We start from the raw sequence: 24,546 nt of genomic DNA, 5'->3' as shown, positions 1-24,546 counted from the left end.
TGAGTAGGGAGTGAATTAATTTGTAACTCTTGTAATACCGAGTATCATTTAGAGGCAGAGTAACGCCCGGAATCTGAACAGGTCAGAGAAATGAGGTGCAAATGAAAGCAAAAGTAGGATAATTACATCATTGTGAGTGATTTAACTCACTTTTGAAACATGCGTAACGTTTCAAGTTTGGGTTTTTCCCCCCCATGACCCTGCTGGCGGTGGGGGGAAGCGGGTCCCGGTCGGGTATGATCTTGGCACCTGTAAGGTGGGGACACGCACCAGGAGGCCCGGGGGTCAACGCGCAGGGCGCCCAGAAGGGGTTTGGTCACCAACTGGAACGCTAGAAGCCACACTGGCCGGGGGCTCTAGGGCGGCAGAGGCTCTGGCCCCCGGGGCCGAGGCGGGAGCGTCTCCTTCCTTTGCCAAGATGGCGGCCCTGGAATCGCCCGGAGAGGCCCGAGCAGATCGTCTCCGGACAGGCGGCCCGCTCGAAGCCTGTCCCCCTCCTGCCGCACCGGTCAGCCCTAGGGCAGCGCCTACTCTTCAGAACTGAGGGGAGGCGACTCCGGCTGCCCGCAGGCGGGACTCTGTTCCAAAATGGTGGACGGGCAGCCGGGCCGGCGTCAGCGCCCTTTACCAAGATGGCGGCGGCCGGCTTCCGGCACGAGCCGCCCGAGTCCCCTTCAAAACGCACGAGCGGAGGCGGCCGCCGCCCGCGCGTGGACGCGGCCTGCGGGGAGGGCGGCGCGGCCGGGCGCCGGGCAGGACGAGGTGGGCTACGCGGCCTCCGCCCCTGCGGGGAGTCCGGGGCCTGTGGGGCCGCCCCCGTCACCTCCCGAGCCCCCGCGCGCCGCGGCATCACCCTCCCCGAACCAGGAAACCGCGTGTGCCGCGCGGGGGGAGGCGCGGTCCAAGCCCTCGCGGCGCGGCAACCTGGCGAGGGGGCGTGGGACGGGGTCCCGCGCGCCGACGCCCCGCGCCCCCCGCCTAGGGGCAAGGCCACGTGCTTCCCTGGGCCCGAGGGGCGGGCGCGTAACGGGAACAGCTGGAGGGAGTTCAATGCTGGCGTTTTAAAGTGCGCGTGCTGTGTTCGATTTGGAGGGCAGGGAGCCCGCGAACGCGAAAGCGGGGGCGGCGCGTAGAGCCGCGAGCAGCGAATGTCAAGATTCCGGGGAAGAGCCTCCGTGAGCGACTTGGACGCGGGCCCGGACGGGGTGCAAGGGGAGGTCGGCAGTTGGGGTGGGGGAAGGGAGAGCGTACTTTGCAAGCGACTTATTACTTCGCTTGCAACTTGCTTTTAGCTGTGCCACCCGCTGCTTTCCTTAAAAATAGTAATAAAGTGCAAAGAAATCCAGCTCGCCTGAGGTTTTGCATTTGGCGTGCAACTTCCTTCAAGTGTGAGCGCGCGGGGAGGGAGGGGGGCAGGGGGAGGCTGAACTTGGCAGGCGGTGCCTCCTGCCGCCGCCGCCTCGCAGACTCGGGGAAGAGGGTGGGGGCCGGCCGGGCGCGGGGGAGGGTGCGTTCTGCTTTGCAACTTCTCTCCCGGTGCGCGAGCGCGGCGGCGGCGGACGGGGCCGCCCGGCGAGGCGGGGGTGGGGGACCTGCCGGCGCGCGCCGGCCCCCGGCCAGAGTACGTACGCGCCGACCCCCGCTGCCCTCCCTCGCACCCCCCAGGCTCCCTAGAGGGCGTGTCGGGCCGTCGGGCCCGGAGAGCCGCTGGTCCGCCGCGGCCCCGTTTCCGTGCAATCCTGTCGCTCCGTGCGAAGTGACACACTTCGCGCAACTTGGCCCGGGGCGGCGGGGAGTAGCAGCCCCGCTCCCCTGCGTAGCCCGCTGTCCCCGCCGAGGGACGGGACGCGCTCCGTTGCGGGCCGGGGGCCGCAGGGCGGGGGCGGGAAGAGGCGGCGAAGGGAGATACTATAGGAACTCGGTCAGCCTTCCGGGGCGCCCTGGTTCCCGAGGCGGCGGGCGCGGGAGGCCCCGCGATCCGGGGGCGGCGGGCCGAGTCGAGGGGCAACGTTGGGACGCGGACGCCGTCGGGGCCGGGGGCGGGGGCGCGGCGGTGGCCGCGCCTGCAGTTGCGGAGCGTCGCCAACAGGTTGCACCGCTCTCCGCGGCCGCGAGGGCCCTCGGGCGGGAGCGGCCGGGGCGGGGTGCGAGCGCGCGCGTGTGCGACTGTGTGCGCGCCGAGGCGCCGCCCCGCCCCCGCCCCGGGCCCGCTCGCCCTCCGCGGCCGGCGGCCCCTTCGCGAGTCCGCGCTGCCTCCCTCCCCTCCCCTCCTGCTCCGCCTCCATTTTGCGAGCTCGAGTCTGTGGCGGAGCCCGAGTCGCCGCCCGCCCGTCGGGGACGCGCTGTCGCGGGTGGAGGGCGCCGCCGCCGGAGCGGCCGGAGCGACGGGGCGCCGGCACCGAGGACGCGCGCCCGAGAGCCTCGGCGCGCGGGGACGGGCGCGGCGCGGGGGCCTCCGCGCCGGCCGGGGCATGGGAGACTTCCACGAACAGGGGCTCTGCCCTCCCCCCGTGGAAAGGGGGCGGCTGTTTACTTCCTTTTTTTAGAAAAAAATCTCTCGCTCCTGCCGCTCCCGAACACACGCCAAGTTGTTTACCTCGGCGGCGGTGGCCGCGGCGCCGGGCGGAGGTAAGGGGCGCGGAGGGCTGCGGGGCGGGGGCCGCCTCGGGGTCGCCGGCCAACTTCCCTGAGCCCCGGGGCCGGGCCCCGGCGACGGAAGGGCAGCGCCGGGCCCGGGGAGGGACGTGAGCGCTCTGCGAGTGCGGCCGCCCAGGTTCGCCTCCCGCCCCCCGGAGCAGGACCGCGGCCTTCCCCCCCCCCCCGGGTCCCCTTCCTGCTCCCTCCCAGGACGCCGCGCAGACACCCATTTTTATGGTGAGCGCTGAGCCGCGTCTGGATCCCGTTCGCCCCAGTATCCGCGCTCCGCCCCGGGGCGCCCGGGCGCGATCGGGGCTTCTGTCGGGGCTCCGGCGCGTCTCACTTCGGGCGGCGCGAGGGGTGTGTGTGCGCGCGTGCGAGCGAGTGTGCGCGCGGGGGGCCGACGGCCTGCAGCGGGGAGACTTCGGCCGGGGCTGCGTTATCTGGTAGAGGTGGGCGTGTCGGAAAAAGAACTCAACAGGTCTGGACACATTTCTTTTAATTTCGCACTTTTTTCTCCCCCGGGAAAGGGTTTGCTCTTCAGCGTTTGGCATCCTGTCGCGCCTGACGTTTGTAAGTCGACCCTTTTAGAAAAAAATCCTCCCTAAACCGTAATAGTTTTGTGATGCGATTTTAGACGAGCGCCAGTTTGACGTTTGGGGTTGCAGACGTGGTAATTGCAGTCTTAGACCAACCACCACTTAAGGCCCCCTGGCACGGTTCATTAAGGCCGATTAATGTAACAGGGTTATTTGTTAAACGGGGGGATACGGTTTGAGGAATCGTTTAGTTTTGTTAAGTATTGTTTTGGTTTCGAGTTTGAAAGCAGCTGTCAAAGCGGCATGGAACTTCATTAGGCTCCATGTAATACATTGTGTTTAGAGATCGTTATCAGATAAACGCGGCAGAGGGACGGGGGGAGAAGCAGTTCACCCTCAAGATGGGTAGTGTACGTCCTCATCCCCCTCCCTACCTTATTCACACTCCCCTTTCAGCGAGGGCCACTCAAGTTTATGCTTCTTAAAGGCTCCGTACAGAAGTTTCCTTTCTTTGGACGGGATTTGACTCTGTTGTCGCAAATGTGCTGATATACCAAAGTCTTTTTTGCTTGCCTCTTAAAACATCCAGATTATTAACGATATACTAGCAGCCTAACCCTCTTGAGAATAGGCTCAGAATTGGGATAGGTGAAGGTTTAGAATACGGAGACATTATTCTGAGCATTTTATTGGATATTATTTTACCTGGGTGTATATGAATGTGATCTTACAGTTCTGTGTTTTTCTATTTTCCAGTACTTCAATACTTGGAAAAATCTTAGAAATTATTTCATACTGAGGGTCTTAAGCAGTTTAAAAACATAAATACAGCTTCATCTAGATTTTGTGTCCAGAGATCTAGAGATATATATTTGTTACAGCTAAATAAGCTGTAATTGTGAGAAGCTACTGCACATTCTATTCTGCTTTTTAAAAGCCAAATATGCAATTATTTTGTGTCTTCATGTACAAAATTTGAAGGCAGGCATTATTATTAGGCAGATTCAGTATGAAATACAGGGTAAAAATAAGAGCCTTTTCCTAGCATATTGGAAGATGAGCTTATCACTATTGGTTGTATCACTGCAGGTTGTATTAAAAGATTTGGATGTGTGATGAGCTGGTAGGAGGGGAGTTTGGGAGCAAATAACAATAGAAAATTCTAGCATACTATTTATTGAATTTTATATATATTAGTTCTCAGAACAGCAGATAGCCTTGATTGAAAAGAGAATTTTTAACAATTGTTTTTTACTTAAATACTTCGTAATCAACTTGAACCTTTAGAATAACCAGATGTAAAAAAAACTATAACGGCTTTGATTAACAAAGTTCCAGTTCTGTGAGGGGCAGGGTGAAGAGCCAAGTTTAGTCTGATAGGATTTGGTCCTCAGCTATGCAAATGGACTGCATTGTACTTTTAAATGTGGCCCGTGAATGGGAGCAGGGGACATGGCTTTTTTATTCCGGAAGACAAAAACTACTTTTCTGATAACCAAGAATTATATTCAGAATTAACTAAAAGGTTCAATAACAGGTTCTTACTAATCAAATCAGAGATCATGTGGCTTTATGGCTTATTATGTTCCCCCCCCCCCCCTTCTTTCTAAATGTTTTTTGTAGGTGATTTTCACTGATGGACCCCAAGGAATCACTGAGCTCCCCCAGTAGAGAAGAAATCCCCAGCAGTGTGCTCGGTCGGGAGAGGGCAAATGTGATGGACTTCTACAAAAGCCTGCGGGGAGGAGCTGCGGCCAAGGTTTCTGCCTCCTCGCCGTCACTGGCTGCTGCTGCGCAGGCCGACTCGAAGCAGCAGAGAACACTGGCTGATTTTCCAAAAGGCTCAGGAAGCAATGCACAGCAGCCAGATCTGTCCAAGGCAGTCTCACTCTCAATGGGACTGTATATGGGAGAAACAGAAACAAAAGTGATGGGAAATGAGCTGGGACTCCCACAGCAGGGCCAAATCAGCCTTTCCTCTGGGGAAACAGATTTCCGGCTTCTGGAAGAAAGCATCGCAAACCTCAATAGGTCGACCAGCGTTCCAGAGAACCCCAAAAGTTCAGCATCTGCTGCTGTTTCTGCTGCCCCCACAGAAAAAGAGTTTCCAAAAACTAACTCTAATGTGTCTTCAGAACAGCAGAATATGAAGGGCCAGCCTGGCACCAACGGGGGCAATGTGAAGTTGTACACCACAGACCAAAGCACCTTTGACATTTGGAGAAAAAAACTCCAGGACTTGGAGTTTTCTTCTGAGTCCCCAGGTAAAGAAACGAGTGAGAGCCCTTGGAGATCAGACATCTTGATAGATGAAAGCTGTCTGCTTTCTCCTTTGGCCGGAGAGGATGATCCGTTCCCTTTGGAAGGAAACTCAAGTGAGGACTGTAAGCCTCTCATTTTACCAGACACTAAGCCTAAAATTAAGGATAATGGAGATCTGATCTTATCAAGCCCCAACACTGGGCCACTGCCCCAAGTGAAAACAGAAAAAGAAGATTTCATTGAGCTCTGCACCCCTGGGGTAATTAAGCAAGAGAAACTGGGCCCAGTTTACTGTCAGGCAAGCTTTTCTGGGCCAAATATAATTAGTAATAAAATGTCAGCCATTTCTGTTCACGGTGTGAGCACCTCCGGAGGACAGATGTACCACTATGACATGAATACAGCAGCCCTCTCTCAGCAGCAGGATCAGAAGCCTATTTTTAATGTCATTCCACCAATTCCTGTTGGTTCAGAAAATTGGAATAGATGCCAGGGTTCTGGAGATGACAGCCTGACTTCCTTGGGGACCCTGAACTTCCCCGGTCGATCGGTTTTTTCTAACGGTTATTCGAGGTAAGAAAGAGTTATGGTTTTACATTTCTTAAAAAGGGTACCTTTAAGATAAATTATAAATGGAAACATTCACTTATTTGTGTGTGTTTTCCAAAGAGTCATGTGCTATTTCATGTGAATAAGTTTAAGTGGTCTTTTGAGAGTAGGCACAGTTGAAAGACAATCTAAGTGATTATCTATATAAAACCATTTCCAGTTTTTTTTCCTGATATAATGGTGTTCAGTATCCCACTGGTTAGTGATTGCCGATTTTATTTAAAAATTTGATATAACATTGCTTATTAACAGGTATCTTAAGTAAAAATTGTTTCAATTCCAGGGGCTGTCATTGTAATGTCTGATAATATCCTTACTGTTCATTTGCATTTGAGCTGTTTTAGAACATGCCCTTAGGTCACAATGACAAGTACTTCCGTACTTCCGCATCATCAGAAGTGGTGCTGCTATATTTGTACCTTTGTGAAGTGTTAGCCTGAGGAGATGAAAGGGTTAACAATTAGCCGTAGTAACGATGCGCTGTTTTCTTCAAACTGAACCTTGCGTCAAAAAATTTGAGTATTGAGAAAGCTAAAAGCAAAGCAGAGACCAGTGTACCTGGCCATGGTGTTAGATGCGGGCTGTGCCACAGGGCCCCTGACCTACAGCAGATGGTGTGTCTGCTCATCTGTCTCTTTAAGAAAGGAATTGGTGGCAGCATGGTGCAAAACAAAATCCTACTTTCAAATGTTATTACAAGTTCTCAAATAGAGACCTGATGGGCAACACTGCAGAGCTTCAGTTCTCCTCTCTCATTTCTCAGGCACATACAAATAAACTGACATTTCTCTTTGACCTCAAAAACATCTGTTAAAATGGAATTACCAGGAAAAAAAATTCTAAATTTAGATGTATCTGTTGGTAGGGGCTAAGTTCTCTGCCTGGTACCCATCTCCCCAGTTGAGATAAACACTGGATTATAAATGGCACTCTAGGTGTGAAGGAGAATATAAACATGTGATTGTAGAGAGGAAACACTGATTAATTGGTGGCTTTTTTTTTTCTTTTTTGAAAGGCATAGTAGACACAGTGATTTACTTGCACATAATAATTTCTGGTTTCTTCTTAAATGTTGGTGATATTCATTGTTTGCATTAACTAGTCATTGAAGATTTTATTTGAAACTCTTTTTAAGAACTATTTTTCTATTAAAGATATATCCTAACACTGAGGTGTCTCTCTCCTCTCTAAGAAGTAAGCTTTTCTTTTGGGGGAAAGTAATTAGATGTAGGCTGTGTTCTATTCCTTTAAAGGCTTAGTTTTTCTTCCAAAGGAAAAAAAAAACTTGGCTCTTCTGTGTCTTAAGGCAAACACCTAGTGGGTCTATTATTTGAATAATCTTTTATGTAGAAGAATACTACTTCAGCTTCTTATTGCTGTCATTCTGATTTGAAGGTTAAAATATTTTCAGTAAGGAGATGTTTCTTCTCGCATAAGCTGTTGTGTTTAAATGTTAAAAGACATGCTATATTAAAAATTTTTCAATCGCAGTTTTGGTGATGGAATTCATGATTGAATGTGCTTGGTTGTCTTAAAACTGAGTAACTGGTTGATTTGGCTAAACCATTTGTAAGAAATGATTACAGTGATCTATAAGATGTAGTTGTGCAAAGAAAAATGATCTTAGGAAATTCTCAAGGGCTGTTAGTGCACTTTGTTCTGATCCTCACCATGGTGGTGTTTTCATTTCCCTTACTATTAAAAAAGGCATGGAACAGGACTTAGCATTTTCCAGTCAAAATGAACTTTAATTAAGCCCTATAAAATCTGGGATCCGAAGCATAAATCTTGGATGAACAGTTACCCTTAAATCATTAAATATAACTTTAATGCCACTACAGTAATTTATACAAAATGTCTTCATTTATTTTTAATTTTAGCCTCATAACCATATGATGGTAGGCAAAGCAATGATGACCATGATTTTGAGATTCTTTATTATGCAGCAAAGATTATTTTTATGCTGATGTATGATTTGGAATTAAAATCAGTAGTTTGTGTCCTCATGAAAAAGTCTAATACACAGGATTATTTGGTAGTGTTTGAAAATTTTATACCTTAAGGCATTAACTCAACATGGGAACTATGATTACCAGAACAAAGCTTCTTCCAAGTAAATTGAAACAATGTTTCTTTCTAACCACCATTGAATTAGTCTATTGTTTCCAAACAACAGTCCTGATACAACTAGAAAATTGGATGCTTTCTCTCCTCTGTGCATTACAAGGTTCTAGCCAAACATTAGTTATGACCAGTGATCCTGAGTGATCAGATTAATCAACATGTTGAGGACACAATTGTATTTAGTCCTGACTTAACTGACTTTAGATATAAAAATATAAAATGCCGCTAATAACTTCACTTGCATTCCTTGTAAATAATAATAAAAAAGCATAAATTGTAATTTGACTTTTTAAGAGGTCACCTCAAATTGCATTTTCCCAGAATGCTTTAAAATACCACACACTTCCACTCTGTTTTGGGGGGAAGGCAATTCCTTCTGATGTGTCAGCACAACATACAGTTGTCACATCAAAGTGTAAAAATCTGAGTATCATTGAGCACATTAAAGTATTTCCTTTTTAAGGTTTAAGTTCACTGAATCAATAAGGAACCTTATTGATATTCAAATATACTCCTTAAGTAAACTGAACTACCAATTCTAATTTAATATGCTTTTTAAACACTGAAATTCAATAAATTTAGCATAAACTTACAATATTGATGAAGGCACATTTCTTCATAATCTGATATTCAACATTGTTTCAGTTCAGCATTAATGGTGCAAATGCTGAAAAGAGAACAGAAGTACATGGTTTCAGGTGGAAGTAGAGCTATTGTTGGGATTATGTTGAAACTTTAGCATTAAAAAGTTGACAGTTTTCAGAAGGGTAAGATTTTGGAGAGAAAGAATGATGCCAGAGGAATTTATAAACTCAGTCGCAGGTGTGTAGGGCCCTGAGGATTGGCACTTAATGACGGTATGAAAACAGTAGATTTTAATATCTCATTTATTGCATCTGTGTCTGATTTTATGAACATATCAAAGGATGAGTGAAGCAATTTCTGTACCTTTCTCATTTTCCTTATTAACATCGTCTTGATGTTTTCTTCAAGAGGAGGCAGAAGGAAAATACTTTGTTTTGATTATGTTTTACTCCCTTTTTAACGGTTTCTTCCTACCTTGTCATTTTCTTCTTTTTCCAAAGATTCTGGCAGTGAATGTTTAAGGTCTTTTTAAAGTTACTGTCGCTGATATTCACTCATATAAAATGATTTCCAAATGTCAAAGGAGATTGGCTTTTGGTTATTTTCTTGTTTATTTTTATCTTTATGATAGTCTTTTCTTAACCCTATACTTTGTTACAGCTATATTGTTGGTAAAAAGAAAACGAAAAACAAGATAAAATACACTGTGTATTCAGGTAATGTCAGTTTAGTGTGGAATGACCGATACAGAAATATATGACTAGCGTGTGGTCAGATTTTACTGAAATTACTTCTCGTGGTGTTTCTTCGGCTATACCATTATACTTTTGCAATTCACAACAATTTATGCGATAATCAAATTTTTTATATTTGTCTGTTGGTGTTACAGATATTTTAGTCTGACCACTCTGAATATATAATTGAATGTTTATAAATTTTATGAAAGACTTAACTCTGAAACATACCTTACATAAATGTAGGTTAATGCAAATTGTATTACGAGTGAAATTCAAGTAGGTAGAGATCACTTTAGTGGCCTTTTGAGATTTTAGTGAAGGAAAGATTAGATCAGACAATTTTATTTTGGTATTAGTGCCTGTTGTGAAAAAGCATCTGTATTAATTTGTGGGTTATATTAAGTCTTGATCCACTCTGGTCTGCAAGTGACTGAAATAGTGTAATTGTTAGACATCTTACTTTATGTTAAAGGTAAGTCTGGTGTGTACTTCTTCAAACATTTCTTCTTACTTTAAAGATCATACCTAATTTTAATTAGCAGTGAGTTCTCATTACATACTACTACTTATGTGAGTAAAATAAAGAGGTGAAATTGGTTTGTGCTGACTAGCATTTACCCTTCTGAGGACATTGTGGTAGTTGTGTAATGCAGTATTTACAGGTATTTGCCAAATTAATGGACACTTGCTTCCATATTTCAGAGTCATGGAAAATATATACTGGTGAATCATGTTGCAAAAGTTTTCAAGAAATATATTGTAGAATTAAGCCATTATTGAAAAAAATCAATTGCTTATTGATCTTTATAGAAGGATTTAAAAGCCCATGCTCTCCTTTCTGTAGTTTCAGAGAGCCAGTTGCTCGCATTGTTTTCTGATTTATTCTACTTGGGTTTCTATTTTTCAAGTAAATAAAAATATTTCTATGGAGAACATCCATTTAAGAAAAAGATCCATTAAGTGTCCCCTTCCCTTTGAGTTGTATGTGATCACTTCCATGCTAAACTGGATAGAGTGTGACTTTTAATGATGATTTTAAAAATTCATTTTACACATTAAGGTATATTTTAGAAAATACGCAATTTTACAGCAGTTCAAAATTAGTTGTAGATGGTGAGTGCAACCCCCAGACACTTAATTTTGACTGGTTGTCATTAATCCTTACTCCTATCACAAATGTCCCTTACATAGAGGATTTCCAGTGGAGTCCATGAATTAATGGGCATCGGGGAAAGGGGAGCTGGGAAAAAAAGGGAGGAGCAGCAGAGGTGTGGAATAGTGGAAGGTCAGTTTAGAATTCTCAAGAACAATTCCTGAAAACCAGCAATCTGGATTAACTGTCATGAATTCAAAAGACTAAAAAAAAGAGGAATTTGGGGCTGTGATTATGTACAAGGGAGTGCACTAACTATAGTTACAATTTATTTTCGTTCATTTGAAGTAGAAATCTGAAGCTCACTGTGACCATATAGCCCTGCTTAAAGCAAATTGTTGTCTTTTGCTATGCTTTGTTATTAAAAAAAAAAAGAATAGAATGAACATTTAAATTCCTTTCATGTTATTTCAGCTAAGACCAAGTTCATATTTGTCCCATTTTTATTTAGGCTGCTATTTAATCAGTGAAAACCCAACTGCTGCAATATAGTTGAAATAATGACGTCTTGTGTAAACGACTTTATATTTCCTAGTGAGCCTGACATATATTGTCATCTTACTATGGAGTGCAACCCTTTCTGTTACTAATGTATTTTCATGGGTCGTATGTTTTTCTGCTGGAATACTGAGGAAATCAAATTTTTATTTAATGGTACATATATAGAATAAATCTGGGGTTCTGCAGCTGGTAGACTGTCATTAAACTATTTATATTGCAATATAGTTCTTAAAGCCGATTATTTTGAATGTACGTGTGTTATCCCCTAATTTTATATCTGGGTGAATTTGACTTACCTTGGTAAAGCTGCATGCTTAAACACTCTGTTTCAGAGTAAATCATATTAATCTTGAGTGCTTTAAAACATCTTTTGAGCAAGTTTTAACAAGATTAATTCTATAATGCAGCAAATTTAGTGAAAGTATTTCTTATTTTAGAATTTTTTCCTTCATGCTATGGGACACCAAATATTTACATTAAGGGAGAGGTTTAATGATATGATTAGTTGTAGATGTTTAGCACATTGTCTTATTTGGACTTTTATTTTTGTAACTACCAATCTGAGAGTTCAACTTGAGTCCGGTGCTTAGTACATAGCGTTTGTTTCAGTAAATGTTAACTTTTATTTTTTTTTATAATTAGCCTTTATTCTAGTTGATTTCATAATTATCCATAATATTTAACTGTGGCTATTATGAAAGTATATTTGATAGCCAACTGTTTAAGCTGTTGTGAAATGACATCTAATTTAGTACATGATTCGTTACTTCATGTTGGTCGGGGCAATGCAATGACTTATGACCTTATGATGGTCACATGGTGACCATTAAAGCTCTACTGATTTGTTATGGACAAATTGTTTCGCTTTTGTAATTACTGGGGATAGTCTTCCTTAATTTTAAGATGTTTTAAAATTGCAAATTTGGTGTTTTTAAAAACACTCAAATCCCTTCCAAAAAATGTGATTTAGTTCAATAGGAGAAATCTCAGAAAAGAACCAGACTAAAATTCAGAACACTTGAGTTGTAAGGCTGAGCCTAGCCAATACCTTGAGTAATTGGGTGTTTTGGAGTCACAGTACTTCCTTTACAATTGTATAGGAATTATTTGCAAACATGTATGTTTGTTTCTAAAAATCTATAATCCTCTTAAAGTATCACTTTAGTCAAGGAGGCAATCCTGGTAGAGAATGGTATCCTAAAGTTTTTTTTGTTTTTTAAGTTTTTTGGTACGTTATCAAATACAAGACAAAAATATGAACCCAAATTTGGTACTTTTACAAGAACTTAAAGTAAGGTAGTTGGTAGTACATAGAAAATAATAAGTAAACACTGCTGGTGGCTGAACCAGAAAGGTGGGGCCCTGGGTCCAGGTGTCAGGTGCCAGGACTGCAGAGCGGAGCGTAGAGGGACTCGAGAGCTCTGCCCCCCCCCCCCCACACACACACACACTCTCGTTTGTCCGCAGGAGTAAATGAGACCCACAGAAAGCTTCTAGGGCGAGGTCACAGAACTTGTTAGTGGTGTTGCCAAGTTGGAGGTCTTAATTCTTAGTCGCCTAAGCGCCCCTGCAGGCTTCTCTTAACATCTGGGCTCTAGTTCTAGACAAGTGAAACATAATACAGACTAGGTGTTTCATAAAAGTCTCTTTGAAATCAACTAGTTTACAGATTTTAGAAAATATACAGTATCCATATTCTTTTCTATATATTTTTTAATACCCCCACTTTTTTCTTCCATAAATGGTGAGTACTAATTATATGGCAGCACTAAGCTAAGGACTTTGTATGCAATTAATCTCATTTAAACCTTTTAAAAACCCCTATGAAGTTTTAAAATTCTAGTTTCTGTATTAAGTTATTGATTCGGTCTATGTAGTACACAAGTCCACTATTATTTAATTTTATAGGTGGGAAAACAAGACATTTAAGGAGAAAGAATAGGAAAACAATTCTGTTCTGAGGGGAAATATTTAACATCGTGTTAGTAATTCTTCACGGATCTTTAGGAATTGTTATTTTTGTGAGTCTTTAAACAATATACAAAGGTGAAAGAGGATCAAGCCTGTGTGCTCCAATATATATATTTGTGTAGTCACTTAATGATGTCAGTTTCAGCTTCCGTAAAATAGTGAGAGCACCCAGTGTTTCTGCCTGACAGGATTTGTGCATGGGTGCTTACTTTGAAAATTAAGAAGTACTATAAAAATTCAAGGTGGAATTTTTAAAGCTCTGCCAAGTGTACTGAGCTCACACCAGCATGACCCCCACTGGCTAAGTACATTAGGGCATGTGCGCCTGTGTAGGCATTTCCTACTTATCAAGCACAGACTTTTTCTGCATCTGTGCTATCCCTGAAAAGGTATGGGTCCCAATGGTAAGAATTTTTTTCAGTTTTGGCTTTCTGTTAGCTTTCTATTAGATTTTGTTGTTACGTTTGAGGTCTGCCATCTAAATCTTCTACCACATTGTTATCATTTTATTAATAAATGCTAGGTGAGCCCCTTTCTGTTTTATTGTCTGTTATTCTTATAAAATCAAGTATGTAGACATTCTTTGTTATTAAGAAAACTAATTTTCCTGAAAGTAGAAATGAAGTTATCAGCTTTAAATTTTTTTCACATTTATTGTATTTAACAAAGCTGTGTGAAAAGAACTTCTGACTATTTTAAATACCAAGAGATATCCTAAGTACATAAATTTGGGAGACTTATGAGACTTACTTGATTACATGTACTACCTTTATTCTTTTATCGATCAAGTGGTTGAAAAAAATAAAGCAAAACGAATTTCATGGATTAAGCCAGTTATATCTTTTATTTTTTTAATATAACAAAGAGCCAGGTACAGAAACAAGTTAAATGGCAGTTTAAACTGGTAAACATACCAATGTAAAATATAACTTACTAAGTTTGTAGGCAGTTTTCTTAAAGGGAAAAATTTTTTAATTTAATTAGACCTTTATGTGAAAGTTGTCATCTGGAATCCATGATGTGACTATAAAACAGACTGGTTTTTTTTAAAAAGGGAAAACCCAAATGAATTTTGTATTTCTAAGACTCCACCCTTGGAAGACTACGTATATTGTTCCTCTTTTGAAAATGCCATCAGAACCACTTTTGTAAGTCAGAAAAGAAAACTAGACGCATTATACTGTAGTAACATCTAAATCTTCTTGCTTAATCAGAAAACGTATTTATTTCTTAGCTTTGATTATTACCTTATTCATGTGATTCCAAATGACCTGAGTATTTCCAGAAACTTAGAAATTTAATCCTCTCCCAAGCTGTAACATTTGTTTCCATTAAGGTTATTTAGAAGAACCCATGTAGGTATTTCACAGAAGATGTTTCAAACTGTGTCGACTATCCCTGGAACAGGTGGGCGGCCTCCCAGGGCGACTGATCCGAAGTGGGTAGTGCTCGGTGGTTAAGTCCTGATTTGTTTTCTTTAAGCGTCAAGGGGCTTTATGTTAACAGCTTATGTATTTCCTTTTCTTGAGATAGCAAAGAATAAATAGAGATTACTCACAAGCCTGATTTTTTCGTAAGTGTTGGTTTATGTTCAAGTAAGGTGGACCTATCTTTGCCTTGGACTTGAAGGGGATTTGATAATAGCAAATAAAAAGTAAATGTAAAATTCCTACAACAATCTCCAAAGCAGTTTAATTTCTCATTCCAGTCCACAGCGCATCAGAGAATTAACTATCTGTGAGCATTTTGGCAAGAACAACTCAAGTACACTAAAGTTATTTACACCTATAAAATAAATTTAACAGTTAACAGCTACAATATAAAATTCACATATTTTCTACTTTCATTCCTCATAACCTAAAAAATTTTCTTCTTTTAGTGAAGTACTTTAATAAATTAAGTGAATTTTGGTTGTTACTACTGTTTTCTAAATTTAGTCATGTTTATTATTCATAAAATGCTAGTATTGAAATGGGTCCCGGCCTTTGAAATCATGAAGATACGCACAGTGGCATTAAAAATAGGATATACCTTTTATGACTGTTCTGTTAGTGCTGAAATTCTTCATGAGAATAGTCTTCTTGAGAACTTTAGGTTTCCTGTGTTTGTGTTGAAAACAACCTGTTTTCTCAAATACTTTATTCTTTCTCCCCCAAAAATGATTTAGGAGTTTTCAATGGCTAAGGAAAGGGGATAAAGAGCCATCACAGCATGGCAGATGTGATTTATTGCTAACTTCTGTTTCTTTCTTGCCTCTCTCTTTTATTAGCCTTGAATCTTGTAGTTCTATTAGCTAAGAAGCTGGTAAATTTTTCTGTTAAGTAGAAAATGCTTCTTAACCACTCAGCACATATAATGGGGCTGGTATTTGTGTAGATTTTAAATGGGCTGGGTACTAGATTTTAAATATAAGCTAAGAAGAAATATTTTTAAAGGAAAGATAAGAAAAATAGGTGAAATCATCTTTACTTAATATATTAGGGATGAGAGACCCTTTAATTGATAATGTCATTTAACAGGTTGCCCAGTGCTTTGGGGGTGCCACAGACATGTTTAGAAGGAAAAACAGCACATAAGTGAAACCAGAGGGAAAAGTTAGAACTAAGAAGCCCAGGGAAAAAGAAAATGAAAGCTCTAAATTCCAGCTGCAGTGTCTGGTTAAATTTAATTTTTCTGTGCCTAAATGTTTCTCTGTGAACACTGGGAAATACATAAGCAGCCTAGCTACACTGTGTTAATAGGATGAAAATCTACAAAGACATGTTCTGGGAAAGGAATGTTTGAGAAGGGTGGAGTGAGAGGTGAATAACGACATGATCTCAAAGATCCTTCTAACTGAACCGGTGCCAGCGCACGTTTAGGGAGCCCCCCCCCCCCACAGGAGCCCGTGGCCTTCCAGTGGCCATGCACCTGTCCCGCACCCCTCGGCCCTCCCCTGCCCGTTCCACTTTCTGAAATGTGCACTTGGAGGATGTTAGCTTTTCCCCGGGAAGGCATAACTGAAACTTCATAAAGAAAAGTGTGTGGAAGAGTGGGAAATGGGTCGATTCAGTTATTTGGAACAAAAAAACCAGGTAACAAAGATTCTGAGACAGAAGAAAAGACGGAAAGGAGTTGCTGATCAGATGAGGACTGAGGTTAGGAATAAGCCAGCGGGAGCCGCGGTCACCCATGGAGGAAGCGAATATGTATACGCTGTCATTATGTGTATTACATAATACAAGACAAGGAGAAAACATGATTTTCACCTTTTATACACAACCTCAGGTTATGCCCCCTTGGTGTAAGACAGTTTTTTTTTCTTCTACTCACTTAAGAATATCTCTTTATTCTGTAAAAGAAACATAGTCCTCTTTGTAAGTGCCGATGCAGAAACCCAAACCTGATGAATTTTTGCCTGGAATGGTCTTCCAGATGTCCACACAGCTCATTCTCTCACTTTACTTAGGTCTCCACTCAAGTGTCATCTCCATAAGAGACCCCTTGTCTGATGGCTCTAAGAAATAGTCGCATCTTTCGCACACTGTTCCCTTCCCCCTCGTGCGGTGCGCCTCATTGTGTCTCGTCTGCTCACCTGCTAGAATGTGAACTCTGTGAGATCAGTGGTACTGGCCGCTTTGCTTCGTCTTGTACAGAGCAAGTAGGAGAGTGTCTGGCACAGTGAGACATCAGTAAATGTCGCTGTATGAATAAACGCTTAACACAGAAACCAGGCAGAGGCATAGAGGTGGATTATACTTCTGCAGAGAAAGGAAAACGTTCGCAGTGGTGACTGTCGCTAAGAGAGGCAATAGCCCACCCAGGTTATCTTCTCTGGAGAGGAAACTGGTTTAAAAATGGGCAAGTGCTTATTATACACAGAAAGTTTATGAAAAGGAAGAATATTTTTAATTGTTTTCAGTCTTTAAGTTTGCTCTAAGACCCCGAAGTGGATTGCTTTTTCAGTTTCTTAGAACAAGTCTGCTGCATTTACTATTGAACGAATTAGGGTAAGCAGAGCTTGGGAATGAAGAGTTTGAGGTTTGGCTTTGTTTTATTATATTATCTTGCTCAAGATAGGAACCTTCTGTAGAAGAAGCTTTCATCTTTATGTTTTTCACTTGTTTAAGAATTTAGATTATTTTAGCAGATGTCTAATACATACATGTTAGACTTATATGGAAGGTCAGGCAAAAAATCAGTTTGGCCATTTTTCAGATGAATGTTTGTGCAATTCCCAGATATTCCAAGAAACGAGAGTCATCTTACTTTTGCCTGAATTTCTGAATTACCTTTCTTCAGGTTATTTATATTTTAGATTTGACTTTATCTATAGCTTTGATTTGCTCTGTCACATATAGCAGCAATTCAAAAGGCTAGTGAGATAAGTTATCTCTTCTACTGAGTGTGAAAAGGACAGTTTAACCTAATAGGGTAAAGAGAGTCACAGAAAAGAGAAATGTAAGGTGAGTAGGTATTAGTTAAAGGAAGAAAATCAGCTGAGGTCATTTAAAAGTGAATTGCTTTATATAGTGTTCAGGAAAAAAGGGGAGGACCTAGGACAGGGCTCTGGAAGGCCTCCAAAGAGAGCAGCCACAAAAGAAACTGAATGAATAGCGAGAAAAGTTAGGAGAGAACAATTTTAAATTGGGTTGGAGAGAAAGTAGTTGATGTTGTCAGGTCAACTAAGGTAGGAGAGGGAGAACAGGATATCGTAAATAGAGACCGTTGTTGAAGTTAGTCCTTAAAATAGATAAATATATTCAAAAGTCAAAGCCAGTGAAATCCTAAATGGAACAACATAACTAATAATTAACTCAGAGCCTAATCTGCCTTTAAAACTTAGATGAAACTATTAAAGTGGATAATAAGAAATTCGCTTCCGAGACTACAAAGATCCTGAGAATGGGTTAGGAGTAAGAGACAAAGGCTGGAAACCAGGAAGGAATTAAGTTTCTGTCCCCTGAGAACTCAGCACAACAGAAAAAAAATCTGGCTACATCCTAGTTCAGAGTCTTATAACTTCAGTACTGTCTTAATTTTTTCTGTTTTTCCCACTCCCTTCCCAATTCATTCTGCCCTCGACTGTTAGATTAATCTTCCTACAACACTGCTTTCACAATCCCCCTCATCAAAAAGTGTGCATGGTTCTGTCGCTTACAGCATAGTGTTCCCCATCACTCTCCACCACAACCCCTGCGCCAAAGGCACATGGCTAGCAGTCCCATGAACACTCTAGAACCCTTGGGTAATCCAGAACCCACGAAAGGCACAATCCCATGCAACTCTGTCCTGACCTGTCTAACAAGAAAGCATACTTGAGTGTAAGTGGGATAATCTGTGAATTGGCTCTTTTTTGTTGTTCTAATTTTTACTATTCTTGCAAATTCCTTTTCAACATTCACAGAAATAATGTGTTCATTCCCTTCAGGAAAATTGTACCAAGAAAAGTCAAACCTACATTTGCCTCGCCTTTCCTCTTCCTCGCTTCCCTTCTCGCGTGCCTGCCCTCACCGTCCACGTTTCAGGGTAAGCGGACATACACATGTGTGACATTCTGGGTTGTCTGCTTTTAAATAAGACTAAGATCATCAAAGTACCAGTTTCTCTGCAGCTTGCTTTTCTCACCCAAAAGTGTACCCGGAACATCCTTCTAGATCAGCACGTGTGGGTCCCATTCATTTACGTGCTGTGCACTGTTTGGCTCCGGCTGTTGCCTGACGTTTGCCACCACAGACGAGGCTCCAGTAAACACCCTCTTGCATGTCCTTACCTGCAGCAACTCTGTTTCTTACCACAGATTCCCCCAAAGGTAGAGTTTCTGAGTTAAGGGTATGTATATTCAATTTTTACACATATATTTCCAAATTGCTTTTCTCAAGGATTGCAGCAAGTCACAGTCTAACCTGGCTGTGTTTATACCTTTCTTTACAATGAGAATACATAGAACCTTATTACTAACAAATTCCTTGCCACAAACCCTAGAACCGATCACAGCACAGCAGTGTGCCCTACGGTGCACCTGAGAGCCGGGATTCACACTCCTCGTCTCCGCTTTTCACACTGTCGAACCTTCCGGACCCGTTCCATGCCCCCTGACCTTGGACACTTTCAGCCCACAGCACCCTCCCCCTCATCTGATGTATCCTGTGCAACTGCTAACTATGGTTCTTTATACTAACTCGGTGAATAGCACAGAGCAGGTGCCCAATACATACCTATTGAATTAACCCTGTTTTCTTCATATATATTTCTGATTGATCTCTTCAACTAGATTCATTCTTCTTACGGACAAGGAATGTTTTTACTACAGCACCTAGCAGTTTAAATACTCAGTTCAGGTTGACCGAACAAAGAGGTGTGGAAAAGAGGAAGCAAATAGCACGGCCTTGCTTTTAATCGTGTATTTTACCCCTTTTACGGCAAAGTGGAATGGAACTGTAAGAGTCTAGTGACAGCAATAAGAAGACCACTTGTGTTGAGCAGTCATCATATGCAAGACACAGTTGAGGTTGCAAGGGATGCAGCTTAAGGCCAGTGTCTTGCCTTCCGGGAGCTTACAGTCTGGATATTACATGCACAGGATTTGTAGGGAACACTGTAACAATGATACCCAGGTCCAGGCTCTCTGCAGCAGAGGCTGTGGGACGTCTGACCACTCCTTCAGCAGGTACTCAGTGCCTACGTAGGACCAGAAAGCCCGAAGGCAGCCAGGCCTGGGCCGGGAGGGGCTGACCTCACCAGCCTGACCGCAGTAGACCTGTTTCCCCAACCAGCTTCACCATGTCTGTATGTGTGTGTAACGCAAAGGAATAGAGTGGTTAATGTTAGCACATACCCCAGGGGCATTCCTGTTTAGAAAAAAGTGCCAATCCCCTTTACTACCCAAAACACTAATCAGTACGGAGTCATGCCACTGTCACTGTCATAGAAGCGTACAGATGCAGCTGGAGCCGGCCTTCAGTCCAGTCCTTCCTCCTCATTCGAGTAAACTAAGGCCTAATAAAATTAGTCTAGTCATCGTGGGTAAGAATTAGAACTGCAGTCCAGTTCTCTGGGTGTGTTTAACAGTTGTGTGACCTTGAGCAAGCTCGTAACCCTATAAACCCTTTGCTCCCTCACCTTTAAAATGGGTGCCATGAGATGACGCATGTAAACCGCAAAGCACGGTGTCTGGCAGGTACGAAGCACTCCTGAGATGTTCGCTGTTACTGTTAGTGATGTGGCTGCGATGAGACAGCCCCGCGGGCCGAAGACGCTGCCTGGGCGCTCCGTCCGCCGTGCCGTACCGCTCTGCTCATGAACCTTTTCCACTTCAGTCGTTCTCAAACGGCCTTCATTATGACCTTCAGACTAAGGGATTACAGTTATGTAATGAAGACCTTAATTTCTGGAGCCACTGTCAGATTTTTTTGGCCGTACGTTTGAAGAGGAACTGAAAATGCATATGTGATGGATGTGTTGTTAAGAAAGAGCGCTGAGTGCTTCCTTATGGACCTCTCCCACCCCTCTCTGCCCTCTCCCACCCCTCTCTGCCCTCTCCCGCCCATCTCTGCCCTCTCCCGCCCATCTCTGCCCTCTCCTGCCCATCTCTGCCCTCTCCCGCCCCTGTCTGCCCTCTCCCGCCCATCTCTGCCCTCTCCCACTCCTCTCTGCCCTCTCCCACTCCTCTCTGCCCTCTCCCGCCTCCTTTCTGCCCTCTCCCACTCCCCTCTGCCCTCTCCCACCCCTCTCTGCCCTCTCCCACTCCCCTCTCTGCCCTCTCCCACCCCGGTCTGCCCTCACCCACTCCCCTCTGCCCTCTCCCACCCCTCTCTGCCCTCTCCAGTCCCTCTCTGCCCTCTCCCGTCCCTCTCTGCCCCCTCCCGTCTCTCTCTGCCCTCTCCGGCCCCTCTCTGCCCTCTCCCATCCCTCTCTGCCCTCTCCCATCCCTCTCTGCCCTCTCCCGTCCCTCTCTGCCCTCTCCCGCCCCTCTCTGCCCTCTCCCATCCCTCTCTGCCCTCTCCAGTCCCTCTCTGCCCTCTCCGGCCCCTCTCTGCCCTCTCCCACCCCTCTCTGCCCTCTCCCGCCCCTCTCTGCCCTCTCCCGCCCCTCTCTGCCTTCTCCCACCCCTCTCTGCCCTCTCCAGTCCCTCTCTGCCCTCTCCGGCCCCTCTCTGCCCTCTCCCACCCCTCTCTGCCCCCTCCCGCCCCTCTCTGCCCTCTCCTGCCCCTCTCTGCCCTCTCCCGCCCCTCTCTGCCCTCTCCCACCCCAGTCTGCCTTCTCCCACCCCTCTCTGCCCTCTCCAGTCCCTCTCTGCCCTCTCCTGTCCCTCTCTGCCCTCTCCCGTCCCTCTCTGCCCTCTCCTGTTCCTCTCTGCCCTCTCCTGTCCCTCTCTGCCTTCTCCCGTCCCTCTCTGCCTTCTCCCGCCCCTCTCTGCCCTCTCCTGTCCCTCTCTGCCCTCTCCTGCCCCTCTCTGCCCTCTCCCGCCCCTCTCTGCCCTCTCCCGCCCCTCTCTGCCCTCTCCCGTCCCTCTCTGCCCTCTCCCGCCCCTCTCTGCCCTCTTCCACCCCAGTCTGCCCTCTCCCGTCCCTCTCTGCCCTCTCCCGCCCCTCTCTGCCCTCTCCCACCCCAGTCTGCCTTCTCCCACTCCCCTCTGCCCCATGTTCTACTCAGTCACTCTTCCAATACTTGAGCCTCTCATGAACCTGGTTAAGGTAAATTAGAATAACTGTCTAAAAAAGAGCAGTCATTCCATGTCTTGACAAATTCTTGGTGTTTTACAAACAAGTTCATTGCTTCTATTATACATCCCTATTGCTCTTTATATATATATTTTGGACAAAAGAATATTAACTGTCTGCAAGTCCTATTACCATACAAAGCTTCTGCCTCTTCAAGGAAGGAATTTCAAAACGAAAGTATTTTATGATTCAGTCTGAATTATATCACACAATTAAAAGGACTTTACTTTCTGGACGTAGATTTTCAAAATCCATAATTATTCATGTTTATATCTAAACTTAGTGCGTACGTTGAAGCACTTCGCAAATTCTTGAGTGGGTCAAGGCATATTTCAGCCTTACTTTGCAAATTTAAATCAAGAATTAAAGATTTGTTTAACATATCTCTTGCTTTAATATCAACAAGCCTCTCCGTGTTGGGGCTGGTATTTTAGAAACCATGTTTTTGTTTTACCCTCTCTGTGTGCTCAAGGTGAATTCGTTTCATACTTGGATCAAGTAGTATTTGCTCTGTAACAAACCACCCCCAAATTTGGTTGCTTTGAAATAACAAGCATTCCTCATGAGCCTGTAGGTGATGCTGGGCGGTCCTACTGGCCCGACCCCGCTCGCCGGACTTCAGCTGGGCTTATTTGCTGTGTCCGCGGCAGCTGACTGGTCGTGGCAGTGAAGGCTGGCAGCCACGTCTCCTTCCTCAGGAAGCTCTAAGAGCCGATTCAGAGTAGAATCCGGGCTCCAAGAAAACCAGCAGAAGCATGCAAAGCTTCTTAAAATGTAGGCTTGGAACGACTCTCATCTCTGCCACGTTCTGTCAGTCCAAGCAGGTCACAGGGCTAATCTAGATTCAGAAGGTGGAGAAGCCGCAAAGTTACACGCAAAGGGCATGACTAGAAGGGTCTTTTTTGCAGTCCGTCACATTAATTATAGGAACTGGGTATATTTAACATTCTGATCCTCCATCTCTTGGTGATAACGCTCTGGAAACTTGCCCTGGGTGGACAGGCGGAGTTACTGTGATCAAAGGAAGAAAAGCATGGAATTTAAAGACTGACTGCGGTTCAGATTGCTGCGCTACCACTTACTCCTGAAGTCCTGCCCACGTTACTTGACCTTCCTGGTAGGAACTCAGCAATGGTTGAGTCGCCTGAACTTCAGGGTCTTCATATGTAATTTCACATAGAGGAAGGAATAGGTATCTCCTAAGTACTTAAAAATTGATTTTATTCCTACCTCTGACACTCCAAAGTGCAAAACTTAGTCTCTGCTTTGGAATAAGAAGTCAGGGAAAGTGTGTTAGGGAAGAAAAGAGGTTTATCTGACTGACTGCAACCTCAGAATGAAGTGATCACTCACTGGAGCATTTCCTGTGAGAAAATAGTTACGAGATGAAAATCCAAAGGTCTCCGGAGGTAGGATTCACTGTGATTCATGGGGTGAGAATTGTAACTGTGAACACAATCCAAATCTAGACTTTAAAAAAAAAATGTAAAAGACACACTGGGTGCCCCTCAAGTGAAGACATGCTGGGTTGCTTTGACACCAGGTTTGGGGATTGTCACACCTAGAAATTAGGTATTGCATTAAGACAGGAAAAAGAACAGTATCGTCCCACATGAACAGTTTTAAGTTGATTCCTTAAGAAAATTAAAGGAGCCGCCTAGAAATAAAGTCACATGCATTTCTTTTCCTTGTGTTCAAACAGTTGAAACACTGGGGAGAGATTAAGCACTTAACATCTCTCAATCCTAATGGTTATGAAATAGAAAATGTTACACACACACACACACACACACACACACACACACACACACACACACACACACACACACACAGTAAAACTGGGTTAACTTAACTCATACAGAGAGCCAGCTATTTAAGAATCCAGACAATCAGAAATGTTACCTGGAGTTTTTATTGCTTCTCAGGAGAGGTACCAGGTAGGCGTTCTCAAGGAACTGGGAACTGGGACTGAACTGCCTCTGGCCTTGGGTAGCTGATCGTGTGCACGTGAGCCAGTCAGTTGACTTCTCTGTGCCCTAGCTACTCTTCATGTTTAATATTTACACTTTATTCTAAGAAAAGAAAGCTTGAGTATACTTTTTTGACTAATCATAACAAAAATTTTGGTGTGGACAGTAAAAATGGCTTAGAAGCTCTTAGTCATCTTTTTAAGGCTAAACTTACTGGTCTTTATGAATTTCAGTCTTTGCTTTTTTTTTTTAATCAACATTTCCCAACTTCATTTTTCACAAAGACCATTTTGAACCATAAACCAAAGGAAACTTCAACTTTCCGAAACAAATTTGGGATCCAAATATATTTTCCCATTTAATGCTAACTTTATGTCCACACACACTTGCAAAACCAACAAAAATAGACTTGAGGAAAAGACCTCAGTTTGGAAGGACAGTTAATTGGAAGGAGGATGAATGTGACAGGCAAGCAAAGTCCAGTGCTCAGAAGTGGAGGGGCACAGGGAGCGCAGCAGGGGTGTGTTTCCCCACTCTTCCTGCCGCTCCGGGGGTCCGTAAATGTATTGCTGGGGACCTCCCACCCGTGCAGCACTGCACTTGGTGCTCCAGGGGAAGGGACACAACTCGTGGTCCTCCTGATATCACAGGAGTGTGCATCTGGCTGCGTAGACATGACGCAGATAGAGGAACTACTTAAGGGACCATTACCGGTAGTGTGACAGGCGCTGAAGAGTGTTCCAGGAGGTCAGGTGT

General features: G+C 44.2%; 1 protein-coding gene across 6 annotated transcripts in view; it reads left to right on the top strand.

Annotated features, from left to right (window-relative positions):
- Positions 1 to 226: 226 nt before the first annotated feature.
- NR3C1 (nuclear receptor subfamily 3 group C member 1) overlaps positions 227 to 24,546 on the top strand; it is a 96,686-nt gene continuing 72,366 nt past the window's right edge. The window contains exons 1-2 of one of the 6 annotated variants that reach the window (XM_037015977.2): positions 227 to 762; positions 4,800 to 6,011. In XM_037015977.2, coding sequence (XP_036871872.2) covers positions 4,813 to 6,011 — 1,199 coding nt within the window. In that variant the 5' untranslated portion in view covers positions 227 to 762; positions 4,800 to 4,812. Of the gene's footprint in view, positions 763 to 1,500; positions 1,622 to 2,297; positions 2,629 to 2,870; positions 3,119 to 3,191; positions 3,211 to 4,799; positions 6,012 to 24,546 lie in introns of those variants that run through there. The other 5 variants (XM_037015974.2, XM_037015973.2, XM_037015979.2 and 2 more) reach the window with 5 other exon arrangements.

The sequence above is a fragment of the Manis javanica genome, chromosome 14 (genome assembly GCF_040802235.1).
Source record: "Manis javanica isolate MJ-LG chromosome 14, MJ_LKY, whole genome shotgun sequence".
Lineage (NCBI taxonomy): Eukaryota > Metazoa > Chordata > Mammalia > Pholidota > Manidae > Manis > Manis javanica.
Note: the sequence above shows the minus strand (reverse complement) of the source record. Positions and strands in the feature narration are given on the sequence as shown.